The sequence below is a fragment of the Coloeus monedula genome (assembly GCF_965178545.1).
Source record: "Coloeus monedula genome assembly, chromosome: 5".
Taxonomy (NCBI): Eukaryota; Metazoa; Chordata; class Aves; order Passeriformes; family Corvidae; genus Coloeus; species Coloeus monedula.
The window spans coordinates 41,592,474-41,618,156 of record NC_138785.1 but is presented as its reverse complement, the minus strand read 5'-3'; the positions used below and the strand labels follow the sequence as shown (position 1 = coordinate 41,618,156).

The 25,683-nt window shown below is 36.7% G+C and overlaps 1 protein-coding gene across 6 annotated transcripts in view; it reads right to left on the bottom strand.

The window, feature by feature from the left end:
- TENM3 (teneurin transmembrane protein 3) overlaps window positions 1–25,683 on the bottom strand; it is a 413,821-nt gene that overhangs the window by 296,721 nt on the left and 91,417 nt on the right. For all 6 annotated transcript variants that reach the window (XM_082282288.1, XM_082282290.1, XM_082282291.1 and 3 more), the window contains 2 exons: window positions 21,536–21,838; window positions 6,529–6,807 (listed from right to left, as the gene is read on the bottom strand). In XM_082282288.1, the coding sequence (XP_082138414.1) occupies window positions 6,529–6,807; window positions 21,536–21,767 (511 nt within the window). In that variant the 5' untranslated portion in view covers window positions 21,768–21,838. The remainder of the gene's footprint in view (window positions 1–6,528; window positions 6,808–21,535; window positions 21,839–25,683) is intronic.

Sequence of the window (25,683 nt, the reverse complement as noted above, 5' to 3'; positions counted from 1 at the left end):
GTGCCCTTAGCAAGTTTGTGGATGACACCAAGCTGGAAAGACTGATCAGCATACTGCAGGGCAGGATTGCCTTTTGAAGCGATCTCAACAGGCTCTAAGAATTGGCCGAAAAAGCCTCATGAATTCCAAAGGCAGAGTAACCACATCTAACAGTACTAGCTGGGAGCCCACTGGAAAGCAGCTTTGTAGTAAAGGACCTGGGGAGCCAATGTGGACAAGTTCAGCAGTGTGCCCTTTCAACAATAAGCCTAACCACATACTGGGCTGCATTCAGAAGAATGGAGCCAGCATACCCTGGGAAGTGATTAGTCCCTTTTATTCAGCATTTGAAGGCCACATCTCGATGACAGTATTCTGTTTGCATCTTGCCAGTACAACACTGACAAATTGGAATGAATTCAGTGAAGACTGCCCATGATGATTGGAGTGCTGAAGCATACAAATTGAGGAGAAGCTCAGTGAGCCAGAAAGGCAAAAGGTGGAAATCTAACTTTGGTCTTCCACTACCCAATGCAATGGTCCCAACTCCAGCAAGGGAAACTCTGTTTAGGGGAAAAAATTCACAATGAAGTTGGCTAGGCACCAGAACAGTTGCACAAGATGATGTAGAATGTCTCACTTGTTATAAAGCATAAACAGTTTTTTTCCTACGGTGTTTCCTGCATAACTTATTAGAAAGGTTCCTCCTCCTTTCTCTTTTTCCCTTCTGAAGTTGTCCTGTTTGTTTTTACCTTCCAAAACCATATCCATCATCAATGATTTCTCACTCATGAATCATAAAAAGCCCAGGGGCTGTAGACACTCTATACATGCAGGACAAAATTTACTTATCTAAGCAACCTCTAATTCTTTATTTAAAAGTATAAATATTAACTCTGTGATCAGTTACTCAGGTAGCAAATGCTGAAAACCAACAAGAAGAAAACATATCAGCAATATAGTCTTCTTTCACTGCTAAGTAATAAATCAACTCCGTCTTCTCCTTTTTCTTAGTATTCATGTTTCCGTACAACTCTACTTTTTTACTGATTGTGTCTCAATTTTATTCGTACGCCTGCGCCTCCCCAGGGTCCTCCTGAAGCATCTTTGTAAGCTCTTCCTCAGAAATTTGACCTTCCTTCCTTTTTCTGCATGTTTTGGCTTTTTTCCTTAAAATTCAGATATTTTGAGAAACCCTGAAATATGACAGTTGGTCTTTAAACACCTCTTTCACCATTCCTTAACATTAGAAAGATTTATAAGCTTAAGAGCCAAGAATGAATTCTCTGAAATTTTCTGCTTTGATTGGGATCTGCAAGGAAAAACCAATTCTAATTTTATTGCTGTCAGCTGTTGCTAAACCTATAGTTCCTGCACATCAGAAAATTTGTCCAAGTGTTAACAAAGAGCCTCATCCTCTGGCCTGATGGTCTATACCAGATTCCCATCATGAAAGCGTAATTAAGATGGTCCTTTGGAATCTCATGCCCTTCTTCAACAGCAAGTTCAGTGACACTCAAATCCATGAAACCCAGTAGATCCCACAAAGTTACTGGAAAAAGGTCATCCCAACTGTTGCCTCTTTGGCTACCACTAGCCAAAGGAATTATGAACATGATTTTCAGTTGCATTAACAATTAGATTATTAATTGAAATATATCCACAGGACTACTATCGCAATAGAATCTGAAAACTGGTGTAACTATAGAAAACTGATAATATTTCAGAACACCAGATAATTACTTTTGTTTATGGATTTCTGTTCCATGTCTCCGTAACCAAAGAAAAATTTGTATGCCTGTAAAATATTAAATATTATTTCAGAGCTGACTTCTGTCAAAAATAAAACAGATTGATTTCCTGGTCATGATTTTTTTTGGCAGCAAAACAAGATTTAGGACATTTTGGCATACTTAATGAGAAGAAGACAATTGCTAGATGGAAATCTGTGGGAAAGAGTGAGGAAATTGTAATTGGTGGTGTAGCAGTAAGATGAGGATTAATTCACCAGCTATGTGGCTGGTTTTGATCAGCAGGCTCAGCATTTGGCTAGCAGGTGCAGCTACTATTCAATAGGGTTCATTTAAATCAAGTTTTGTGCCTTAGCATAAAGAAAGATGTTAAATAGGTGAAAACATGTAACACTACTTCCTGAATTATGTGCATTATTTATTAATGCAGAGTTCAATTATATGTTATAGATGAACTGGGTTAGACACAACAGATTAAAATGTCTTGACAAGTATCTTACCAAAGTATTTCTTGGGTTTCAGAGATCTGAATGCCAGTAAATTCATCATTCTGGAAGGACAAGAGAGTATTAGGTTCACAAGAATGCTATCTTCAGAAACTGTCTGAAGTTGGAGAGGAAGCAAGTAGGTAGCCACACAGCTGATAAAGTGATATTTTCTCCTTACAGCAAACCCTCAGCAATAAACGCTCTACCAGCAATATCTACTTTTCTGTATCCATGAAAAATTGGTCCAAGTTTCAAACCATTTATCTAACCAATTCAGAATGACTGCCTGAGGCCACGAACTTGACTCTCTCTCTCCCTTTATTCTTTTTATTTTGCTACATCCTGATCTCTGGCTTTCTAACAAAAACCCATCAGTGCAAAACTTTCACTAAACAAAAAAAGAAATCCCCACATTCTAGTGCCAATAGAACTACTTTCTGCGTGCCCAGGTAGAAGGTGACATGAACTTGACCCAAGTCTTAAATGAGTGACTTTTCAATCAGAATCATTGCCAGAGCCTTTCAGGCCAGCACACAAAAAACGCACACAAAACCAGCTATATAATTTTACATGGACAAATAAATAAATAATAAGGTGCTGCACTTCTGGAATAACTTGCTCAATTACCTTTCATGTTTTGCTTATTAACCTTCTGATGTCTCATTAAGTCAGGGATTGCAGTTTCATGGGTTTAAAAAATAATTTAAATATATAAGTGTATTCTAAGATACCTTAAAAATATATTGACCCTTTAAGCAAATGGGCCATTTGAAGTCTAACTACAACTTGTAGATCATACTCTGCTGCAATATTTATCCAGTTTAAAAGACAAGCTTTAGTAATCTTAGAAAAGCTTAGCAACATAAAGTTACTGGCAAGCGTGTAAGAGACCCGCTGCTTGTATTTCAAAGCAACAGCTCCTAGAACAATTACCAACATAAATTTCTCGATGCAGCATTTATGAAATAACTTGCAATGAGAATGGAGAAGAAAGCCTGAAAAAGCATGTGCATGCTCAGTGTGCTCCAACTGATACATTATACTGTATGTGACACTGGTTGGTTGCCCAGAATAACAGATGCAGGTCCTCCTTCAGGGAGGCTGACATGACAAATCTCTCAGAATATGATGCCAAGAGTCATACATGGAACTTGAATGAAATCAAAGTAAATAATTTCTCTTCAGAATTATTTACTGAGCAATATCCTAAAATAACCTTTGATGTGAGAATACATCTATTAACCTTATGTTTGATATATGTTCTGTTGCTTTAAAAAAAAAATTATCTGCTGGCACAGTATGTTCTCATTTTTAAAATTTTGCAACTTGATAATTTGCAATGTTATTTGTTTAAAGAAACTTCTACATCTTCCAAGATTATTTAAAAATTTAAGTCACTTTTTTAGGATCTTAGAAACGTACTATTAAGACCTTGACAAATAAAAGATAAGAATTTTCAACAAAGTATTTCTTCTTGCTCACTGTAATTATGCAGCAGAATTGCAAGTTTTGCCTTCCTGAGGGATATGCAATCCACAACTATTTCAGAAGAGCAAATACCTAACAATTACAAGGAAGGAAAGGAAATGCTATTTTGATGCTGAGCTTCTCTTCCTGTCTAATCAGCAAGAAAGAAAACCCCAAGTACATTCACCAAATTGTTAATCCTGAGATCATAAACCTGTAGGATAAGTCAAAGTTCTCATCATCTTGACAAGTCCAAGGTCTGATTATGGCAAAGGACTATTTAAACAGTGAGTAGTTTTACTGGGTGAATGCTGGGATCACTGAAACACTGAGGCCTTTACGTGAGGAAAGTACGATCTGGTGGTGTTGAGTTTTGCTCATCATAACCAGTTGCAGCTTTTTTACCTTAAAGGTAAACACACTGCATTGAAATGCATTTACCTGTAAAGCAATGCCATCAAAATTCAGTCAGGAATTTTTCACACACAGCAGAGGGGGATCCAATACAGCAGACTTGCTGTAACTCTCACTTTGGTTTCAAAGCCTTAACAGATTTGTCAGATTTTAACAGCAGACTGGCACAGCTGCTAAGTTTAGGCCATAAATTAACAAAACTTTCACCTGCAGTTTAGTCCTTTGATTAGAGCACCTGCGCCTGCCAGGGCAATACGGTTTCCCTGGCTTTAAATTATATTTTCTATTCTACTATGAGCATTAAATCTTCTGAGTTCCAACGATATGTATAAAATAATTTCTCAGCCAAGTCTTACACGTTCAGTGGAAACAAAAATTCAGAGAAAAAATACCAAAGAAGATTAAGCTTTTCACCATTTTAACATCTCCACTGAAACGGTGACCCATGACATGGTCCAAGTTATAGATGTTTCATAACCCTAGGGAACTCTCAAGCCATCAAAATTTCATTAGCTTCACAGCAGTCCCAGTACATTCTTAAGCTGGACTGCTGGCCTCCCTATTAACAAATAAATCAACTGTAATCCTTTTTAATGGCTAAACTCTTCATCGAAGTTGTATCAAACACCAGACATTCCTTGCATAATTTTAACCACTGCAGAATAATGTATTTTTTAACATATTCAGTCTTCTCACACACATAAAAACAAAACATTCTAACTTTCAGATGATTGGAGGAAGTTTTGGCATATTTTAATCAGATAATTTCTTTTTAAAAAAATTGTAAATGTAAAACCCATTGAAAAGTACACCAAACCTATGGTACCTCTGAAGCAGTCACCTCTTCAGTAATGTAAAGATATGACTTTCTACAGATCGTGGGCGTGTGTGTGCATGCATGTATATATAAATATGTATTTTCAAGATCAATAACCAAAGGTTTTACAAAAGGGTCAAGAGAATTTGTTTCACCATAGACCTTGCAAAATCACGGGACTGCTCAACAACTTATTCTAGATTGCTCTGCAGCTGAAATATCAAGCATTATCTCACAGAAACTCCACTGCCAAAAGGTGGTAGGCAAGTACTTCTGTCTTCTTTCAGAACGTGCCTCTGACTCAAAACAAATTTTCCAAGCATGACACAAGACACCTGTAAACACTGAGAGCTGTCTGCTCAGGTACCATGTAGCATTAAGTCCAACACAAAAGGACGGTCCCATTTGAGACAGTGGTTTTGCACAGGTATCTTCTGGTAGAAACAGCCACCAGAAGAAAAACAAGTACAAATAACAATAAATTATAGCTTTGGGTTTGTTTTCTCAAACTGAAGTTAAAATAATAAATAGGAAGGACTAAGCTTTATTGCTTGTAGTTTAAAATGAAAGTGCACTCATTTTTTAAGGATTACCATGCATACATACCTACATAGCTGTTTCCCACCACGTGTTACAGTCATTGCCGGAGGACAGCAATAAAATTGCTCTAATTTTTGTACAGCCGAGCGGACAGGTTTAATAAATTAATAAAATGACATGTAGACATGCAGGCAATAGCCATCACTAATTTTCATTGTTACTCATTTTTCTTTATTCCTCTTTTGAATTTTTCACATAGAAAGTCATGAAGTTAATAGAACAATTGTATTAATTCTAGCAAAGCTGAAAATCTTCTGCAAATAAAAAGTTAAGACTGGTACAGTTAGCATTTAACACCACATTAGATTCTGTTCATAACCTCAAGAGGAGGTAAAAAATTTTGAAAAGCTTTAAAAATTAATCATTCAATTGTATTAACCTATTTTCATTTAAACTCTAAGACTTAATATACAATGGTCATACCCCACATCCTACAAAGCTGCTGTTAAGATTTTTGTTGCAGATTTTAATTGCACAGTAATCCAGTCCCCCAGGCACATCAAAGGCCACATGTCCCTCTTCACCTCAATTCCAATTGCTCTCATCAGCTAAGAAGTATAAGCACAATCAAATTTCTTTTTCAATCACATGAGCCCTCTTAATAAGCTATTCTTTGAGTTCATTCATCCATTCTAAGACTCTGCAACTTCTCTAAGATGTGTTGAAGAACAGTTTACAATGAAACTTCTGAATTCTAGCTAGTCTGGGGAACAACTTTATCACTACTTAGCTGTTCCCCAGAGGGTAACAGGTGATATGGCTAGCGATAATACAGAACTAATTTTTTTTTTGTGATTAAACTGTTACAAAATTACAACTAAAGCACCACATCCAAAGGCTGCATTAGTTAGGACTGATACTGAATATTGACTTTTCTGGGGAGAGGGAAAAAAAAAAAAGAAAGAAGGTAAATAATTCAAGGCCATTCCTTTAATGATTTAAAATTACTGAGTGTCAGCCAAAACAGCAAATAAACATTAATTTATATATGGGCATATGCATAAGAACTTACCATTTTCACTGTCGGACTTGTTTTCATGTTCGGTATCAGTCAGAGTGAGGGCTGAGTTGGAACGGCTCGACAGACAGGAACTGCGCCCTGATTTGACCCCCCTGCCCCAAAGTCTCATGGCATGCTCTGGAGACATCACTCCTTCATTTTCAGTATCAGCATCTGACCCTGCACTGATAGAGTAACCTCTGTGGGGGAGCCCCATTTCCGCACAAAATGCCAGTCCTCGACGAGCTGCTGGTTCACAAACTCCTAACTGCCTTAGGGTAAAATTCTGTCCTGATTAGGGGAAAAAAAGATAACAAAAGGTGAGAAATTTTTAATTATTTTATTTTAAAGAAGTTAAAAGTAAAAACTCTTCATGTGTATAATTGTCTCAGATACCACATAAGGTGTTTTGTCAAAATTCCACCTGTATTACAATCAAGTGGATTCTTTTGTCTCCAGCTCTCCTCAGCAGTATTTTGTCAACTGCTTTAACACATCAAAAGAGAACCTGGGTAGCAAATAAACAAAACAGAACCTGTTAACAAACAAAAGCCAATTCAGTACATGAAAGGATTAAAAATAAATTTTAAACTTTTCATTAAAAAAAAAAATATTTTTCAAAGCATAAAAACACAATGTATTTGTCAGGATTTTTGGTTGGTTGGTTGGTTTTGGGGAGGGTTTTTTGTTTGTCCTCATTAGAGGTCAAAGCAAGAGGCTATTTTTCCCCATAAAAATGTCACCTAATGTGGCAATGGGAAAGCTAAACAGGAACAAAGCTCACCTGGTTTTTATTTCCTTTCTCTGCCTTATTTTAATACATAAATACAAATAATCAGAAACATGGCCACCTGTTACCTGCAAGTACTACAGTAAAATTGTTATTTTTCATGTCACTGCATTTTGAGGAGCATTTTACACTTTCACTGCTGAAGCAGAGTCTGTGCATTTTAACAGACTTTTAGCCTGTTTTGGGGCAGAGCAAGAGACATAAGTGAATCCCAAATGATTGTATTAATAAATTAGGTGCAATAAACTTGTGACACTTCAATAACTTAGAGTGTCTAAATTATGCGATACTCAAAAATGACTGCCTTTTTAATGGCTGTGTCTTCATCCTACTTTTATGTCTGTAGATTTAAGACATTTTATGATATACAGACACTTGGCAAGCTCCTTTGCATACCTATATCCATAATACTTTTCCACCCTAGCCCACAATTATTTCATAGCTCTGAGAACAAATTAGGACACACACTCAATTTTTGAATCTGACAGGCATCCTAATTTCTCCATAATTAGTCATTTAACATAAAAACACACTAGCAGGATAATTAAAGCTTATAATACGTCAAGAACAGAATTCTATGCACAAAAAAGTAATAGAATTGCAGAAGTATGAACACAGAAGTGCAAATAATTCCTGAAATATTAAGAGTTAATGCACTGGTCATCAACTTTTTTAAAGTATCTGGTTAATTATTTTATTGCTGCAGTCACCTGAAGCTGTTCCTACAAGTTTCTTCACAGTCAGAACCATAAATGAATTCTGACAATGACTTTCATAAATAATGAAAATCAGTTACTACAATTAGGTACAAATCAAACTACTTATTATGCGGCTGTGAATAGACATTTGAATGAAAATATAGCTGGGGAGGTAAATACAAAGGAGTAAGCATATCTATGCCTATGTCTGAACAGTGTCAAGGGTATAAGAAAGGGGATTACCATGCACACACTGATAGTATCTTGTCATGTTTTAAAGCTGTCATGCCACATGAATATCCAGGTTTTATGAGAGCTGAAAGTAATCAGCGAAGGAAACAGGCCAAACAAACCGCCCAGTGGTAATAGGGTCAGAGCTGAAAGCGGTGAAGTGTCTACAATACTTAAATTATTTTACATTTTTGTAGATATATGCTAAGGGTGACAGTTTAGAACACTGGTTTATGCCCCTGGTACATTAGTATGTGAATCTACATTGTCAAACAGTTGCCTAAAGCCAGATACAAACACAGACGAAGTCTCTGTGCACATGTGTATGTGTACAGGTGTCTCTACACACACATGGAGTAGTTAAGGTGTATACACAGTTGCACATGCAGCATCTTATTTATTCTAAAAAGAGAGTTTTGAGAAGCAAAATGGAAAGGAAAGAGGTATTATGACCAAATACAAGGTTATTTGAGTCAGTAACAAAACTGCTGTTGACTTCAATGCTACAAGGTGTTATACCTATGGTCCCCACAACCTCATGCTGCTGAGATGTGAAGGTGAGGAAGGATGCAGACAGACACAGCTGCTGCCTCCTGAGCCACAATCAGACCAGCTCAGCAGTGGGAGAGCATCACACCCTGCAGCTCCTCCAGCAACCCTGCTCCACACAACCCTGTGCTCCCCCCACTGCAAAAACACCCTTTGCACTCAGACCCATCTGTGCAGGCACGGCAATTTGAAAAGACTGTTACATACACGCTTCTTTCTTCGTCATAAGCACTTGAGAGAAACTACCTGAGGCATTCCAGAACATCTTCCATGAGCTTCCCAGGGGACTTGGTCTCAGGCCTAACATACCACCTACCATCAATAAATTGATTTTTTTAGTTGAAGTTTACAACAGCCTACCTTCATGTAAAATATCGTCTTCTTTTTCCCCCCTCTTGTGAATGGTAAAAACCCCCACAAAATGGCATTGTGCAACCAAAACAGGAATGGGGGGCAGGTTTGAATATTGCTCCCTTATTCCATTCAATATATTAGAGCTTTTCACTGTACTGAGAAGTTTTACATCATAGCCCAGAAATGTTGTAACAGCTTTAGAATCATCAGGCTACATAATCTTCCGACCCAAAGCCTTCCTAAGAGCTTGACTAAGAGGATTGTAGTCCATGTAAGTTGCCTACACAAATGAAAAAACAAAACAAAACAAACCCCAAACAACCCACAAAACCCAAACTGAAATGTTGACATGGAAAAATAAAATGTTTATTTGTGTAGAAATTTAAAAATCCAAATCCCAAAGGAAATCATACATATGTGATAGAAAAATGTTACATCATCTTAAGGTTTCTGAACAATAAAACCAGGAAATCTTCCAGGATCCAGGGGAAGCTGAATACAGCTGGGATGCAGACCTAGAGGGTAGCAGACTAGATGGGAGCTTTTACCTGATAGTGAACAACATTATGAAATCAAATTAAAAGCTGAAAAGGAGGTTGTAGATCAGTGAGAAAAAAGAGCATGAACTGAGGATGTTCTTCTTGTGTTCACAGAGTTTCTAATTAATCTTTCCAGAATGACTTGCATGTGAGTGATTTACTCATTGGTTTCTTGCACTTTACCATTTGGAATTTCTCCCAGTGACACTAAGTGTCTCAAGAGTTCATGAAGATTTAAAAGCAGCTTGGCCACTGTAATGAACCAATTCCTGAGAAGAAAATGGAGATACAGAATAAACAGATAGGCAGCATAATGCTTCATGGGTTTTTTCCCTTTCCTTTCAAAAACGTATGAAGTGAAAAGTAGAAAAAAATGAGACACAACATTTCAAGGACACTTGTTCTGGAAATACCTTTGGGTGTTTTGGACTATTTGGGATGATATGTCATGAAGTGAAGTTTTAAAAACTGTCAATAATGCTGTTTACTACCTCTCAATTATTACATGCTGTATTTCTGCTGGCTAGGAATATCAATTTATAGGTATTGTAAGGACTGCTAACACCCTCTGTTTGTGGAGACAAGAGCAAAACTAATTAATGAATAACTCTAAAATAACTTTCAAAAGCTCATGCAGCAATCACTGCTAAAAACACAGCATTTGCCAACAGTGACCATACATGCCTACGTGTTATGTTGCAACTTTCTCTGTAAGCAACAATCCATGCAGGATTGGTGCAGCTCCTTAACTACATCAGTTATACAAAAAAGGACACCAACATACTTTCAATACATATATGTCTATAGCAGAATTATTATTCTTAAAAGATAATGTGCCTATATATATATTTCTCTGCCAGAATCATGCAGGTTACATTGTTTAGAAATGTGCTTTTTTTAAAGTTTAATCAAATACTGCTATAAGAAAGTTTGATGTACACAGAAATTGGTGTAGTTATTTATAAAGCTGTAAGTTAAAAGCTGGAATTAAATGGAGACTTACTGCACTTGTGCTATGTTTGTTTCCCTGGCTTAATTTGGGGAAGTCCTTCAATGACCTCCATAATAAGTTAAGCTTCAAGTTGGAACTGTTATCTGTGGAAATGGGTTTCTGAAGAGGACTACTAAACAAAAGAAAAGGTCCCATGGTTCTTCAGTTGTCAGTGTCTGCTTTAAGTTGGATCTATACTAAATATAAACACAAAGATATTATCTTAAAAACCATGAAAAGGTGAAAGAATCAAACAGAAGGAACGAACAAAAGTTTCCAAAAAGAAAATTTGTCAGCATCTCCAGTCATCAGCACTGTCCTTACTATTCATTAACCACTGATAAATTGACAAGTCAGGTTTCAGCAACAATAGACTATAGAAAAAAAAAATCTGAAAAGCCTCCAAAGCACCTGCCTAGTTAGCATAAAAATACACCCATCTCCCCTAGCTTTTAAACCAGATGAATTATAGTGTGAGTGCCTTTGCTGACTTTGGTTTTGTCCTAACAGGACGGACACGGTACCAAAAAGACAGAGGTCCTAAACATATCCAAGTTCATACTAAAAATTCTGTTCAGTTTGGCTCTTGATAATGTTTCATGTCATATCTGCTGTCTCTGCATCCTTCATTACTTGTCAGTCCCCTTTCTAACCTATTCCTCCTTGGTATTTTACCTTCTTCTAGCTGCCTAGAACACATTTGTGAAGTTCAAAGAGCAAGCACATTTTCCCTAGTTTTTATTTTCTGTCTGCAGATTACTGCATACAGATACGTCCTCAATAACAGAACATTTATTATACTGGCTTATTGTATAAGCAGCACTGGTATCAAAGTGTTCCTGCAAGGACCATACTGTTTTCTGCTACTCTGATAGCAAGTACTTACTTCCTTTTTATTTCATACTTAGATGCTATATAGAGGATACATTTTTCCTATGGAAGCTTTTTATGCAGAGCTCAAACTTACAATCAGGTCCTTTGTAAAGAAAGATCTTGAGAGGAAGAACATGGAAATTAATGTACAACAAATTTGCTGAAAATGAAAGGGTAAAGATTTTTTTAAAAACAGCAAAACAGATACCTTGGATGCTCTAGAAAACTCTGACAAGAAGTGTACAAACACTGTCTCCAGAAATCAGAATGCTAGGTGGATAGAATGCAATTACACAAAAGAGAGAATGACTAATAGATGTGATACATCCATTCTGTCACACAAACTTCACAATATATTTAGTAAAATGGAATTTTCAAGCTGTACGTGCAGATTTCTGTTCACTAGGATGCGAGAAATTACAGTGAAAACTGACAAGTAATGAGCTTTATCTATGTTAACATTTTCTTTCTGATTTGGTGTAGTGTTTTGTTGTTATTACTTCAGCCTGATTTTCTCTTTTGCTTATGTGAAAATTATGTGAAATTTAAACCATCCTAATCCACTGTATCACATTTTCCTCCTGTTTTTAATTCCTGTGTTTTTCTTTTCACTCATCACAACCATCTTCCTTGTCACCTTTTAATCTCTTTTTCTTGACCTTTCCGCTCTATTCACTTTTCCATCTTAACCTCCTTTTCTTGTCATTATCTGATTTAGAGAGGAGTTGTAAGGTTCATATGAAAGACAGCTGCTTCTCTAATATATCCAGTAAACTACATAATAACAAAGAGCATCGAAATATATTAAATTTCATCAAGTGTGCATATAATTTTCAAATGCTCGTTATTCTCAGCAAACATTAATCAAACAGTTCTCACATTCCTTATGGACTTTTAAAAGCATGTGGGGACGTAAGTCATGGGCTTCATGACTTCTGACAAAGGTTAGTGCCAAATACTGCGAGTTCTCTGAGCTCTACTTACTGTGCTACTCTTGATAGAAGATCTTTATGCAAGACTCAAAACCCAAGTTAATTCTTTGGAACAAAAAGTAAAAGAATCACACATATATATTTGCATATTTGTGAGAAATAAAGTATTTCAAACTTGATATGTATTTTTATTACTATAAAATCACAAGGAGACTGATGGAAAAGATAGCTTAGGAAAGTTTTTGTTTTCAGATATAGGGAAGAATTTATGTGAATGAAACAGTCATCTTCTTGTCACTGGTCTTCCACATTATGGTTCAAACATGCAGTCTCTCCTGTACTTTATGAGAAACTCATAATTTTATTCCCTGTTAGGCTTGAGATGGCAGGGGATCTACAGTCCTAATCCTGAGACTAGAATATAAGCAGCACTTCTTAAACCATTATAAGGATAAAGGGCTGTTTATCAAGCCCTTCTGAAGTTACCACAGAGAAAGATTAAAGCCAGCTGAAGATAATTTCACAATTGCACAATTCAAAGCTGTGAAGCAAACGTGCTCCAGTAAATGAATTAATAATTTAAACATTATGGTTCCAATTTGGGGGATTTTATATTAAAATCATTTTATGATTATGATTATATAAAATATAAACTAAATTAAGAGAAACCAGCACAGCTGTCCCAATCATGGGCTTCAAGACAGGTAAAAAAAAGGATTTGTGGATTTAGAAAAGACATACATCTCTGTGAACAGCAAAGAACACAATGTCTTGATCATGAGCAGAATGACAGTATAGACATTTTAGGCCTCTGTCTTAATCATTGGATCCTGGGACCAAAACATCAACGTTCGAGCACCCATTTATTACAAAATAAGAATTACAAAAAGCCTAAAGTTGATAGATGTGAAGAAAATATGACCCAAGGGTAAGCAATGTTGAGATGATTGATATCCAGTCTGCAAAAAGCCTACGAAGACAGATCTGAACTGCCACATTAAAGTCAGTACAGTGCTAAAGACATGACATACAGCTTGAAATGGGGAAGGAAGGTGAGGAGGAAGGAGGCAGAATGAAGACATGCACGCAAATTGGAGCTCAGCTTTACAGCTATTCCTCCACACAAGGAGGTGAGAAAACTCTATTATTATTTATGCCTTCCCATGAGGGAAAGTGAGCAGATGGACCCAGAGGGATATGTCTCTCAGCATAGTAGAAAATTTGATTAGTTCTACAGGCTATGAACTGGTACAAAATAAAAACCCAACGTGCCTATTCCAAGCTGTTTATACATTTCAGGTTGTGGAACTTCGTACGGAAGTATTCCATGTGTATGGGAATTGACTCCTCAATGCATGGACAGAATGAGGTGCTCAGACCATCGCTGTAGCTACACGCAAGCATCAACACAGAATATGGACCCAAAAAATTCTGCAGAAATGAAAACCTCTTATTCCCTCTATCACTCACACTGCCCATCACGATCCCCCAAAAGGCTTTCCACTCTGTAAACCCCATAATAAATGTAGTGTAGCAATGCTTTAATTTAGAAGTTCTAGCAAAACGTCCATTATACGGAAGACATGAAAAGATTTACCACTCACAAGTATTTATGGCACTACAAAAAAAAAAAGGCAGAAAAACAAAGCCTGAAGCAAATGTGTTCCCTTGGCTCTACCATTTCCTCTTTTGGCTTTAATAAGCTCAGTAACACTGAGTACTGGCTCTCAAGCCCGTAAGTTCACACTTTGCAAACTAATTTCAGAAAGCATCAAGGAACTTTCTGAGAAATTACTCCCATTTTACATCTCTGCTTCACTTTATGCATTTATTTGCCAGTGATGGAATAAGCAATCACTCACAGCTTGGCCTCCAGCCCTGGCTCTCAGCCCTAAACACTAAATCAACAGACAGGACAGACAGGACTCTTCAGCCTCTTTCATTCCTCCCCTCACCCCATCTCTGACTGCACACTTTTCTAGCTTTATCCTCTCCGTAGATGTTAACATACTGAAGTCATCTTTCATAGCCATCCATGGGATCCATTCATCTCCCCAGTCCACTGTTTAGTTTTTATTACAGACAGAAGCAGCACATAGATCTCAGTATATGAGCTATGGAAAGATATATAAGAGCAGTTACAGACCCTCTAAAGTATCTTCCTTTCCATAAGGTTGAAAATCCTTGTGAAGGCCTCTTGGTCATCTTATAAATGCTTAATCATTATGATCAAGAACTTAACTCTCCTGTTTTGCAACTGGACTTGTTGAAGACAAGGTTTCTACTCTATGGACTTGTAGTGGCTGTGTAGAACTGCCTGAACAAGCAGTCTACTGCCAATATAACCAAGGCTGATTTCTCCCTGGAGAATCACAATTACCCTTTGTCTCTAGATCTGTAGCTCATCTACAGGCCACGACCCACAAGGGGCCAATTTCACCTAGATGAATACCTTAGAGCATGTGTGCATATCACTGAGTGTGAGCTAAATATACTCCTAATCAAATAAAAGTGAAATGTTTTTCTTCGTGCCACTTTGCAGCTAATAGAATAACTTTAAGTCAACAGATCCTTATCACCTGGAACCTGAAAACCAATTAACTTCTTATTGTTGCTTTAAGAAGTTACTAGTATAGCAATGAGAGATTATAATACTACTTAGCACTTACAGTACTTTTCATCTTCAAAGCATTTTGCAAACATAAACTAATTAATCTTCCCAAAATGCCTGTGAGGTAGGTAGGTGTTATTATTCCTGTATTACACAAGGTAAAAAAGAAAAGAACACCTCTGGCAGAAGGTTATGTGCATAGCTCAAGGCCACAAAATCATCCGGAACACACTGGCACTGTACGCTGCTTACAGAAGTTACCCACTGAAATCAGGCAGACACTGCAGGTGGCCATGTTTTAGCATAACAAAAAAGGATCTGTCATGATGACAATCAGGACACATCTTGCACTACAGCCAGGAAACATAAAACACTGATTCTAATATCTGCCTTGTATTTTGAGAGACAGCGCTTGCCATGTCACTGAATGGTAATTAATTTGCTCATTGGGAGATCACAAAGTCATTAATTAATTATTTCATATCTTCATATAAAAACCCTGCAAAGCAAGCTGATTCAGTTCTATTGAGAAGCACTTGCCTACTCAATAGGTAAAATAGAGCTCATCAATAAAGCCCAGATAGAGGAAAGTCAAAAACGTTCTTAGGTATCTATCCTTCCACTGCTTCGGACAGGTAAAAGTACCTAAGCTTTAGGTTTAAAAACATGACCACTTAAATCCTTTCATTCTACAGCTGACATTTATAGTGACTAAAAAGATTAAACATTTTGCTATCCAAGTAACTCATTTTGGGCAGCTAGTATTTAAAGCAATAGACTTTGGAGTCATATTACATTAGGGCAGTAGTTGCAATTAAGGTACTGGTTTCTAAGGTCTTAAAAATGTATCCTTGACAGTGTTTAATATCTTATATAATAAAATAAAATTGTCAAAGCATATATATCACTGTTTCAGGTCCCTTTTTCGCTGAATGGTGATATTTTTCTAGCACCTAAATCTAATTTTCATGGGAATAGCACCTGAACAATAGCTGCGATATATTCACACACTAACATACTGCACATGGCATTATTTTTTAGCACCCTGGTATGAGCCATCCAGCATACTGTGAAGGAAAAGGATTCTTTTTCTTTATTTATTTGGTACATCCAACTTCTCTTCTAGCACCTCAAGGAGTTAGACATTTAATCTAATTTAGGTACTTAAGTATTCCAGAAGAGTAAAGGTACAAAATTGTGCATAGGAATAATTTCTCCTGCAAAACTGAAAGGAATAGAATGAAAATAAATTGATCTTGAGACTTGGCTGACAGTGAACTGTTCTGATTGATAAACACAATGAAGTTGTTCTCACTGCCATCTAAAAAGACCAAATATCTTTACCTTCAGTCTAAATTATATTTGACTCACACTTCAAAAAAGTAAAAATCTAACAAAACCTGCACTACCTCCTTGGGTCTTCTAATATAAAAAGGTGTCCTACTATTTTTCAATTTACACAATTTGCAAACAGTGCTGTGACTATTTTGTAAGAAAAGATGAACACGCACAAACCTGCACTGCATTCTGCCACCCGTGCTCGTGGTCAGCCTTTGTTCCTGTGCAAAATCTCACTGACATGATACATGGATCTCTCTGTAGGACCACTACGCTGTTCTGCAATTACAAAATTCTTTGAAATGGAACAATGACTACTTGAGAGGTATTTAATATTCCTCTCTTCCCTTTAAGATGTATCCGATAGTAAATAAAACAGAGTTTTTGCATATCTGCATTTTTTTTACTAAACTACTACGAAGTTTTTCAATTCTTTTGAGTCCAGGTTTGATTCATTATCTCTTTTAAATTATATCAATATTGTTAAAATATTACTTCAATTTTTTTTCCAAATGCAATTTTAAAAATACTGCTTACTTTCTGTATTTCTACCATATTAAAAAAAATATGCCCTAGGGTATATTACCGTGTCCCGCAGCCATAGGGAGGAGGAGAGAAGACCCAGCAGGCAGGAATTGTGCAGCAAGATTGATTTATTTAATTCTTTTACAAACTCTTTTATAGACTTTTTTCTTCATAGTCTAATTGGACAAAGATCAGCCACCCCTTGGGGGTGATTGGCTAAAATCCTAAAACATCCATTGTCAAAATATTTTTCTACTATACTATAAACAAGACTTCTCAAGGCTGCAGGTGTTTCATTGCTTACATAACTCTGCTACTGCTTCTGTGAGAGAGAAAAGTCTCTCACGGACTTAGAAAATAGCAAGAAAAATCCTTGCTAGCAGCATTTTTGTATCCACACTACCATCCTTCCACACCATAGTCATGCCACACTTTCAGATATTTTTGCATAGCAGTCTCCTGTACACTTAATATCACTTCACACAGGAAGTGATATAAATTTTCTAAGCACAGGAACATTTCTCTGGACAACAGAGAAATTCAGCTTCGTACTGTTGGCTTTAATCCTGAATTGAGCAAGAGAGTTGGGCATAATGCAATACACAGTCATAGAATCAGTCACAGGATGGTTTGGGTTGGAAAGGACCTTAAAAATCATCTGGTTACAACCCCTCACCAATGGCCCCTGTCGAATTTTCAAGAACTTAGGTTGCTGAATTCAATTAGAGAAGCACATTTAAATCAGGCTGCTCTATATAGCTGGATACTTCAAAGTGTAAGAAAACAGGTGCCATCTTCTTCCCTAACACATAAACAAGTGACTGTCATATCATCACACCTTTAAAATAAATAGTCTTTCATGGAGCTTCAGCCATTGTCAAACATGAGATTAGGTATCTTCTCAAAGATGTAATACAAAATTGAGTATCTCTCTTAAAACTACTTTTAAGAAAAAAAAAGCTCATGGCCTCCACTTACATTACTCTCCTGGGAGGTTTATAAACAAAGAGAAAATAAATAACTAATTTAAAAGTTGTAAAAAAAAGTGGCTAAATAATCATCATCTAAAATTTTTAAAACAAAACCAGTTTTGCAACAGGTGAAGGAGCTTGAGAAAAAGAGGAGACTGCACTAGGTCTTCTCTCAGATGGATGCTAACTGAAAGCATGTTGCCTAGATGTAGTTCCAATTTCCTAAAAAAGCTTACTTGCTCTTCTACTCTTGCCAGTTTGGTTTCAAAAGTAACAAGATAGTCCCCAGTTACATAATAATTTCATGTTCAAATACTTTACAATATGTTTTAAATGCTGTTTTGAGAATTATAATGACAAACATATATATTTTTGGGCTCATATTTCTATTTATGTAATTAATCTCAAGCAACGGAAATTCAACTCATGAGGAAAAATATCATGAGACTGGAACAGACAATTGGAGAATCCCCTCTCCACAAGAAAAGATTTCATGGAATTAAGTTACCACTAAATAAAGCACACCTATCTCCAACAGCAGTATTCCTTTCTGAATTCCTACCACTGGATTTTGGGAAAAAGGAAGCACAAAAACGTGTACTGAAACAACTCAGGAAGAAGAGATGGGAAAGTCCTGATTCACTAGTGGAAAGCTTCCCAGGGATTTACCTTAAAATATCAAGCATAAAAAATATATTGACATTTTAAATGTGAGTCAGCAGTGCCCTGGAGCCAGGAGGGCCAACTGTGTCCTGCATCAGGCACAGCATCGCCAGCTGGGCAATGGAGGGGATTGTCCCGCTCTGCTCTGCCCTCACCTCGAGTGCTGGGGGCAGTTTTGGGCACCACAGTGTAAGAAAGACATTAAACTGTTGGAGAGTGTCCGAGGAGGGCAACAGGGATGGTGAAGGGCCTTGAGGGGAAGCCTTATAAGGAGCAGCTCAAGCCATTTGGTCTGTTCAGCCTGGAAAAGAGGAGACTGAGGGGAGACCTCATTGCAGTTACAACTTCCTCGTGAGGCAAGAGGAAGGCCAGGCTGATCTCTTCTGTGGTGACCAGTGACAGGACCCAAAGGAACAGCCTGATGCTGTGCCAGGGGAGGTTTAGGTTGGGTATCAGGAAAAGGTTTTTCACCCAGAGGGTGGTTGGACACTGGAACAGGCTCCCCAGGGAAGTGGTCGCAGCACCAAGCCTGACAGAGCTCAAAAAGCATTAAGAGAATGATCTCAGGCACACAGTGTGACACCTGGGGTGTCCTCCACAAGGACATAAGTTGAACTCAGTGATCTTGATGGGTGTCTTCCAACTCAGAAGAGCCTATGATTTTATGATTTTAATTCCTCCACATTTGAGAGACTTGAGAATCTTGCATAACTGCCCCAGTACCTTTCCAGCTGGCAGTGGAAATTTCCCATCATTATTTTACAGTCAGGGCAGAAACTGAAACACTGGTCATGATTAATTTTTAAAATTCCTCCCCAATTAAAGGTATTTATTAAAGGTTGCCTTTTTTATTTACAGAATAATTTCCTGTTGAATTAGGAGGCTGTCAATTATACTGTCAAAGCCACATATCTCACACTATTTCTAGGCAGATGGGGAAAAAAATAACCCACAGGGAAGCGTCTTTTATATATTATTTAAAAACCTTTGATATGACCTTGAGGACCTTTTCCACAAAATACCTCCAATGTCAGAAGCTGTAAATTCTCAGTCAAGGATGAATCAAAGGAATACACTACCTAAAACAAGCCCTTTATTACCTGACCCTATCAAACCTGCAGGTAGTCCCTAAAGGGGCCAAACCAGTATGCACTACAGGAAGGCAATAAGCCATACAAAAAGAATTGAAAGGACAATGAGGAAAATTAAATGGGCACAGAAGACAGTGCTGAGACCACTGAAAGGTGAAGAGGGCATTATCCATTCTAGACTTTTAGGCCTGAAGACACGTAATTTATTGCATATTGGGCAATATGTATTAGCTAAATACTGTGTGCTTTTCTGAAGAAAGTGAAAAGGAATAAAAATGAAGCCACAGTGCACCATCATATGTGACATGCCAGACCACATAACTTCTTCAGTTTGTTATTGCTATTTAAAAAAGAATAATATTCTAGTCAGGCAGTAGTTTATGAATTCATTAAAGAAATGGTGCCTGTTCTGACATAGTTTCATCACTAGTACTAAGAAAGTGCCTACAGGACAGGTCTTAGAAAACTTCCTCTTGATTTTACCTCATTAAAGTAATGTCAAGGTGACTAATGGCTTAAAAACTAGAAAATAGCGATAACCTGAAGTTTCAACACATCACAGAAACCAAAAATAAACAGCAGAATAGAGTAGCAGCAAGCCTCAGTTACACGAGCATAAGAGAAATATTTTTATTTCCCTTGCAAACATTAGTAGGCAAAGAAGTCAACACCATCTGCCCAGCTCTAATTTTAATGTAAAGTTATTCTAAATGGAACAGAGAAAAACATCAATGGAGAAAATAATTAAGATATTCTAAAATTAAAACTAGGGACTTTTTCACCAAGAGGAAGCTTTCTAAATCTACTTTTGTTTCCGCATAAAAGAGGAGATAAAAACAGAAGACTGAGTCATAGGTTCACACAGCTCTTGGCCTAGCTTTATCCTTTTAGGTAGCTGGGCTGAAGTATTCTACACATTTCATAACATTTTTTTCCTCCTTACCTTAAATAGCTTAGTTGTGGAAACATAGAAGTATCAATTCCAGACACTACAGTTTTGAATCCAAAATTGATGCATAAGTGCTGAACCCTAATTGGAGCTGAGTCCAATCTCTCAGAATCTTTGAGATCCAAGGGAACCTCTTGAGATCATCTAGTCCAAGCCCTCTCTCAAGCACAGTCAGCTACATCAAGGTGCAAGAGGACCATATTCAGTCAAGTTCTGAGCATCTTGATGGATATTTAGACTTCTCATGTCACTCCAGTCCTGAACTCAAAAATTCAACAGTGACTTTTGGCAGCCTGTTACCATCTGGTTAAATATCAGGGATAACCACTAAAAAAACCATCCAACACACCCAAATGCACAAACTGTGAACTAATTTACCTCTACAGAGCACTCCACAGTGCTCTGTTACTGCCTTTGTAAGCTAAAATATAAAAGCACTGAGCTAGTGCATTATTTGTATGCTCGTCCATATACTATGTTTCCACAAACCTATTCCTAGGGCTTGGCCTTCTTGGAACACCTGTATTTATTTTTAATTTTTAAACTATTTACATTTTAGATATACTGGAATGGCAAACTGGAATTGGGCGACCTATTAATGAGCTGAATAACTGGGGGTCTAGTTTTTAAATTGTAAGGCCTGAATGCTTCACACTCAACTCTGCAATATTGTCACTGACCCATTGCCCAATACAGGCCATTTACTTCCTGTGCACCATATATTATCTATTCCAAAGATGGTACACAATGCTTCCCCATCTTTGTAAAACATTTAGGGAGATACAAGGGAAGTGTACTAAGTGTGTAGAGTATTACCAAAACCGATGAAACTAGTTTAATAACATATTCTTCCTGCAGCAAGGATGCCTTAGAACTAATGAATTATACACTCTGAGTTCAAACATCTTGCCTACCTTGTCTGGTATACTCATCTGCTTCTCTGTGGACCAAATCTTTTACCCGGTTTCCATACAGCAACCTAGAGGAATCATGATCAAAAGCTTTCAAGGTTTCACTGGAGCTGTAAGACTTCTGAGTAGGCACTCTGCACTCCTCATTTTCTGCAGAAGAATTTGTATAGCGACGTTCCTTGTCCCGTCTGCTCTTTGTCAGGGAGCAATAAGGCCTACGTTCCTTCACATCCATACTTCATTCCTTCTCTGTGCACATCAGTCCAGCTTATTTGGAAGTCTTCTCTACATTCAGCTTACATTCACCTATAACAAAATTAGAAAGACAACCACTGATGTGTTACAATGATCTCTAATTGCTGTAATTGCTCCCTGTCTGGAACAAAAAGAAAGAAAGAAAGATCTGCTCAGCAATGGGTGAGAAGCACATCTGTGCACATCTACAAGACCTCCCAGAGTTCCATGCACAGGCTACCCTGATCTAAAACATTAGCAAAAAAATACTTGTGAAAAACATCAACACAATACTACCCATTTTTATACAACAGATTAGAAGATCAAAAGCAGTGTGTGATTGAAGCAGAGAACAGATCGGAGAAATAGTAGTTTTTCAGCTTTAGGAATATGTTAGTTGTCTAAGGTCTGTCTGTAGGTAAGCTGCTTTTTTCTTTTTCTGAGAAGCCTGCATGATTTAATGACAAATCTGGCTTCCTTCTGCTTGTTGAAAACTTGTGGTTTTAAGGTTTAGGGTTTTATATTTTTTTAATAGTTTTAGACTTATATAAACTTTTATTGTAATTTCTATTCTAAGAAAATTATTCTCATCAGAGAACATGTACACACAATTTCAAAGCAAGCTACAAAAACGACACAGGTGATGTGCAGGAAGGTTTATCAAAGCCAGTATATTCTATGTAGGCTGTGCTAGAAAGCAAGAAAATATTTGATTTGTAAATGTCAATCAGAAATAGCTTTTTTTTCCCCTCAAGTTTTTAAGGAATATTACAGTAAGAATTGTATTTCTATTACTCTTTATTTCTCTTTAACATTTCATTCCAATTTCAGAACAAGACTTCTCTGTTTTCAAAACAAGACATCTCAATTTCATTTCTTGGGTCCTGCACCCTTAACCAAAATATCTGTATTTCTGACAGAAAGAAAGTCTGTATGTTTTGGTTTTGTTTTTTAAAGAGAAGCACTAAAATGAAATAAAGAATATAATTTGTATCTTTAAACAGCTGACAATGCATCTAAATGAAGAACAGTTCAGATGGTTTCAGTATTTTGCAACAGCAACTGTTAACTGAGGCCTTTATATTTCTCGGTTAACACTGCATATACTTGGTTCCCTCCTTTGTCCCAGTGAGAACCTTCTCCTCAGTGCTCCCCTCAATTTGGAGCACTTAACTGTAAAAAAACAAAACCAAGAAAAACTAAACAACGGATTATTTTGCTGAATACTATCAGTCAAGCCCTTTGTGATGTAAAATGACAGTTTACAACACATATCACAATGCAACAGCAAACTTCACTTGCACTCTTTTCAGCAAAAACAAGGTTGCTTTATAAATCTTCACTTATTTAAACACTTAATATCAAACTAATTAGTTGTCACTCCTTAAAAGATTTTAGAGAGTATTTAATTTACTACAGAACCATTATTCAAGTTTGTGAATGAGGGCCAGTCCTTTATCATTCTGTTTTGAAATTTTCCAGAAAGGCTTTTACATTTCCCGGCCTATATGAAGCCCGGTTTAGACTTGAAGATAAAGCTCCAAAGCCTTCCATTTAAGCAAATACTCTTCTACTTTTATATTTTCAAATTTTAGAGTGGTTAACTGAAATTTTTACATGATCAAAAAAAAAGTTTTATAACAGAACAGTTTATTAAATTAATGACTGTTTAGATGTTTGCATGCACAGGTAGCACATCTTTTTAACTTACATGAAACACTCAGATTTTAAAACATTTGACTGACTAATGAATGCAAGTACTTTCCAGGCAAAATCAATTTTCTAGACATATTATAAACTCTGTGTTTTATTAACACTAAACTGGATTGTTATTTTAAAAATAATTATTTACAAATACACATGGGAATTATTTTGCAGTGTAAAGTCTATCTCCCCTTTCATCTAAGCACGTCAAGACATTAAAGGACCACTGATTCCTAGTGTCTCTAAATTGCACCATGGGAAAACTGACATACACTATTCACCATAAAAGAAGAAATAATTTTTATTTTTATCCAAGTTTCCAAAATCCCTTGTAATGTTAAGAAAAAAAAAACAAAAATAAAAACTAAAAAAAAGCACAACAGAAGGCAAACCAACAAACCAAACTCTTATTTGCACAACACTTTGTTACTATACCAAGCTAAAATCCTCAAAGATTTAATCTATGTTGTAGCACGAAGAAGTACTGATCTGCTTCCCACGGAAGTCAATGAATTCAATAAAACTTCAAAAAGCAGTTCTCTGGGTTATCTATTGCCTCTCCAGGCAAAGAATGAAAAGGTTAAAAAAATACAAGCTGTTTAACGGCACTGCATTATGGAGATACTCCAGCAGTGATTACCCTCCAGAATAATGAGGGCTACTGGATTATTTGTGGGCATTTTTGAAAGAAACAAAACAAAATGAACAACAAAACAAATCTTTTAGGTTTTAAGAACATGATCTGTTTGAATCTGGCATTATACAAAACACCTGCTTACTTTCAGTAGCCTTTAACTTTAAAAATTAATAGTATCTCTCAGCAAGTCTTAGGAAACACTTAACATCCTCAGGCTTGTGTCTTTGAAATTATTTCATCAGTAATACACATATCTAAAAGAAGACAGAATAAAAGCTATCTTAAAGATCTGTCTACAAATAAATTTTCTTTACCGTGATCAGACAACAAGCAGAAAGGGAGAACACAAACATATTTGCAGAACACAGAAATAAATACCAGTATTAATGTTTAAGTAGGGTAAGTCAGCAGTGACAAGTCAAACAAAAGAAGACTTGCAGATGGCTTTACTAGATCTTAGATTGTCCCATTATGAATCACCCCTTCTTTTTCCCTAGAAAACAGCCCTCACCCCCCCAACTGAAATATTTTCAGTTATTGAGAAAATTATTTAAATAAAAAATCCAAACTGTCATTTACCACAACTGCTCATCCCCTTTCTTTTAAAGATCACTGTAGCTAAAATATTAACAAGATTTCCCGCTCAAATCTTCACAGATTTAAATGAATCACTGCTGCACAAATTTGAACATATTTCCTTCTTTTCTTCTGTTTCCTCTAACATTAAAACTGCATCTCAGGGTTTTGGCGGGATAGCCGAATGCACAGCAACAAATTTTCAAAATCAGATTAAATTTGTAAACCAAAGAAAATTAAGTTTATTTTTTGATGTATTATAAAAACACTTGCCTTCATCTGCAAGGAATTATTGCCCATATGTCCATATTTATGGTCTATCAGGTTGCTTCACTCCAGCCAAATGAAGTAATTTTTATAGAGCAATATTTACAAAGCTATTGAACTACTAACAGACTCACAAAAGGATGTCAGTTCATCCGTTCTGAATACTGCTACATGTTGGATTGCAATGCTGACGTAAAATGGCCTGCATGGACTGCAGAAAATAAAAAAAGATTTCACTGGTGCATGCCACTACTTCAAGTTTCTGTCTAATACTTTTAAAAGTATAAAACCTGAGGATGCTCATCTGTGTCACTGAGCATTGGGATCTTCCATGACCTTTTCAGGGATCGCTCCAATGTCAGGGGCTCCTGGCTGAATTACACAGGAGGGTGTTCGCTAATCACCAGGCTGACATGACAGCTCTTATACAGTCATGCTCAGCCCATTTCTGTACATGCCTTAGCTGATTGCAGACTCAGACCCTACTTTCCTAGTGTCACTCCAAATTTTAAAAACAGCTTGAAACCAGAAAGAGAAGATGTCCATTTTAAAATTAATACTTAAATATTTCAACTTAATTTAGAAGGAAAGAAGGAGAACCAGAGAAACAATTCTTGTTCTGACCAGGTCATTGGGATCAAAGAGCTCATTCCCTTATATGTCAGGCTACATTGTATACCTCTGACATCATTAACACATTTTAGCACTATATTTAATTACCAAGTCTGATAAG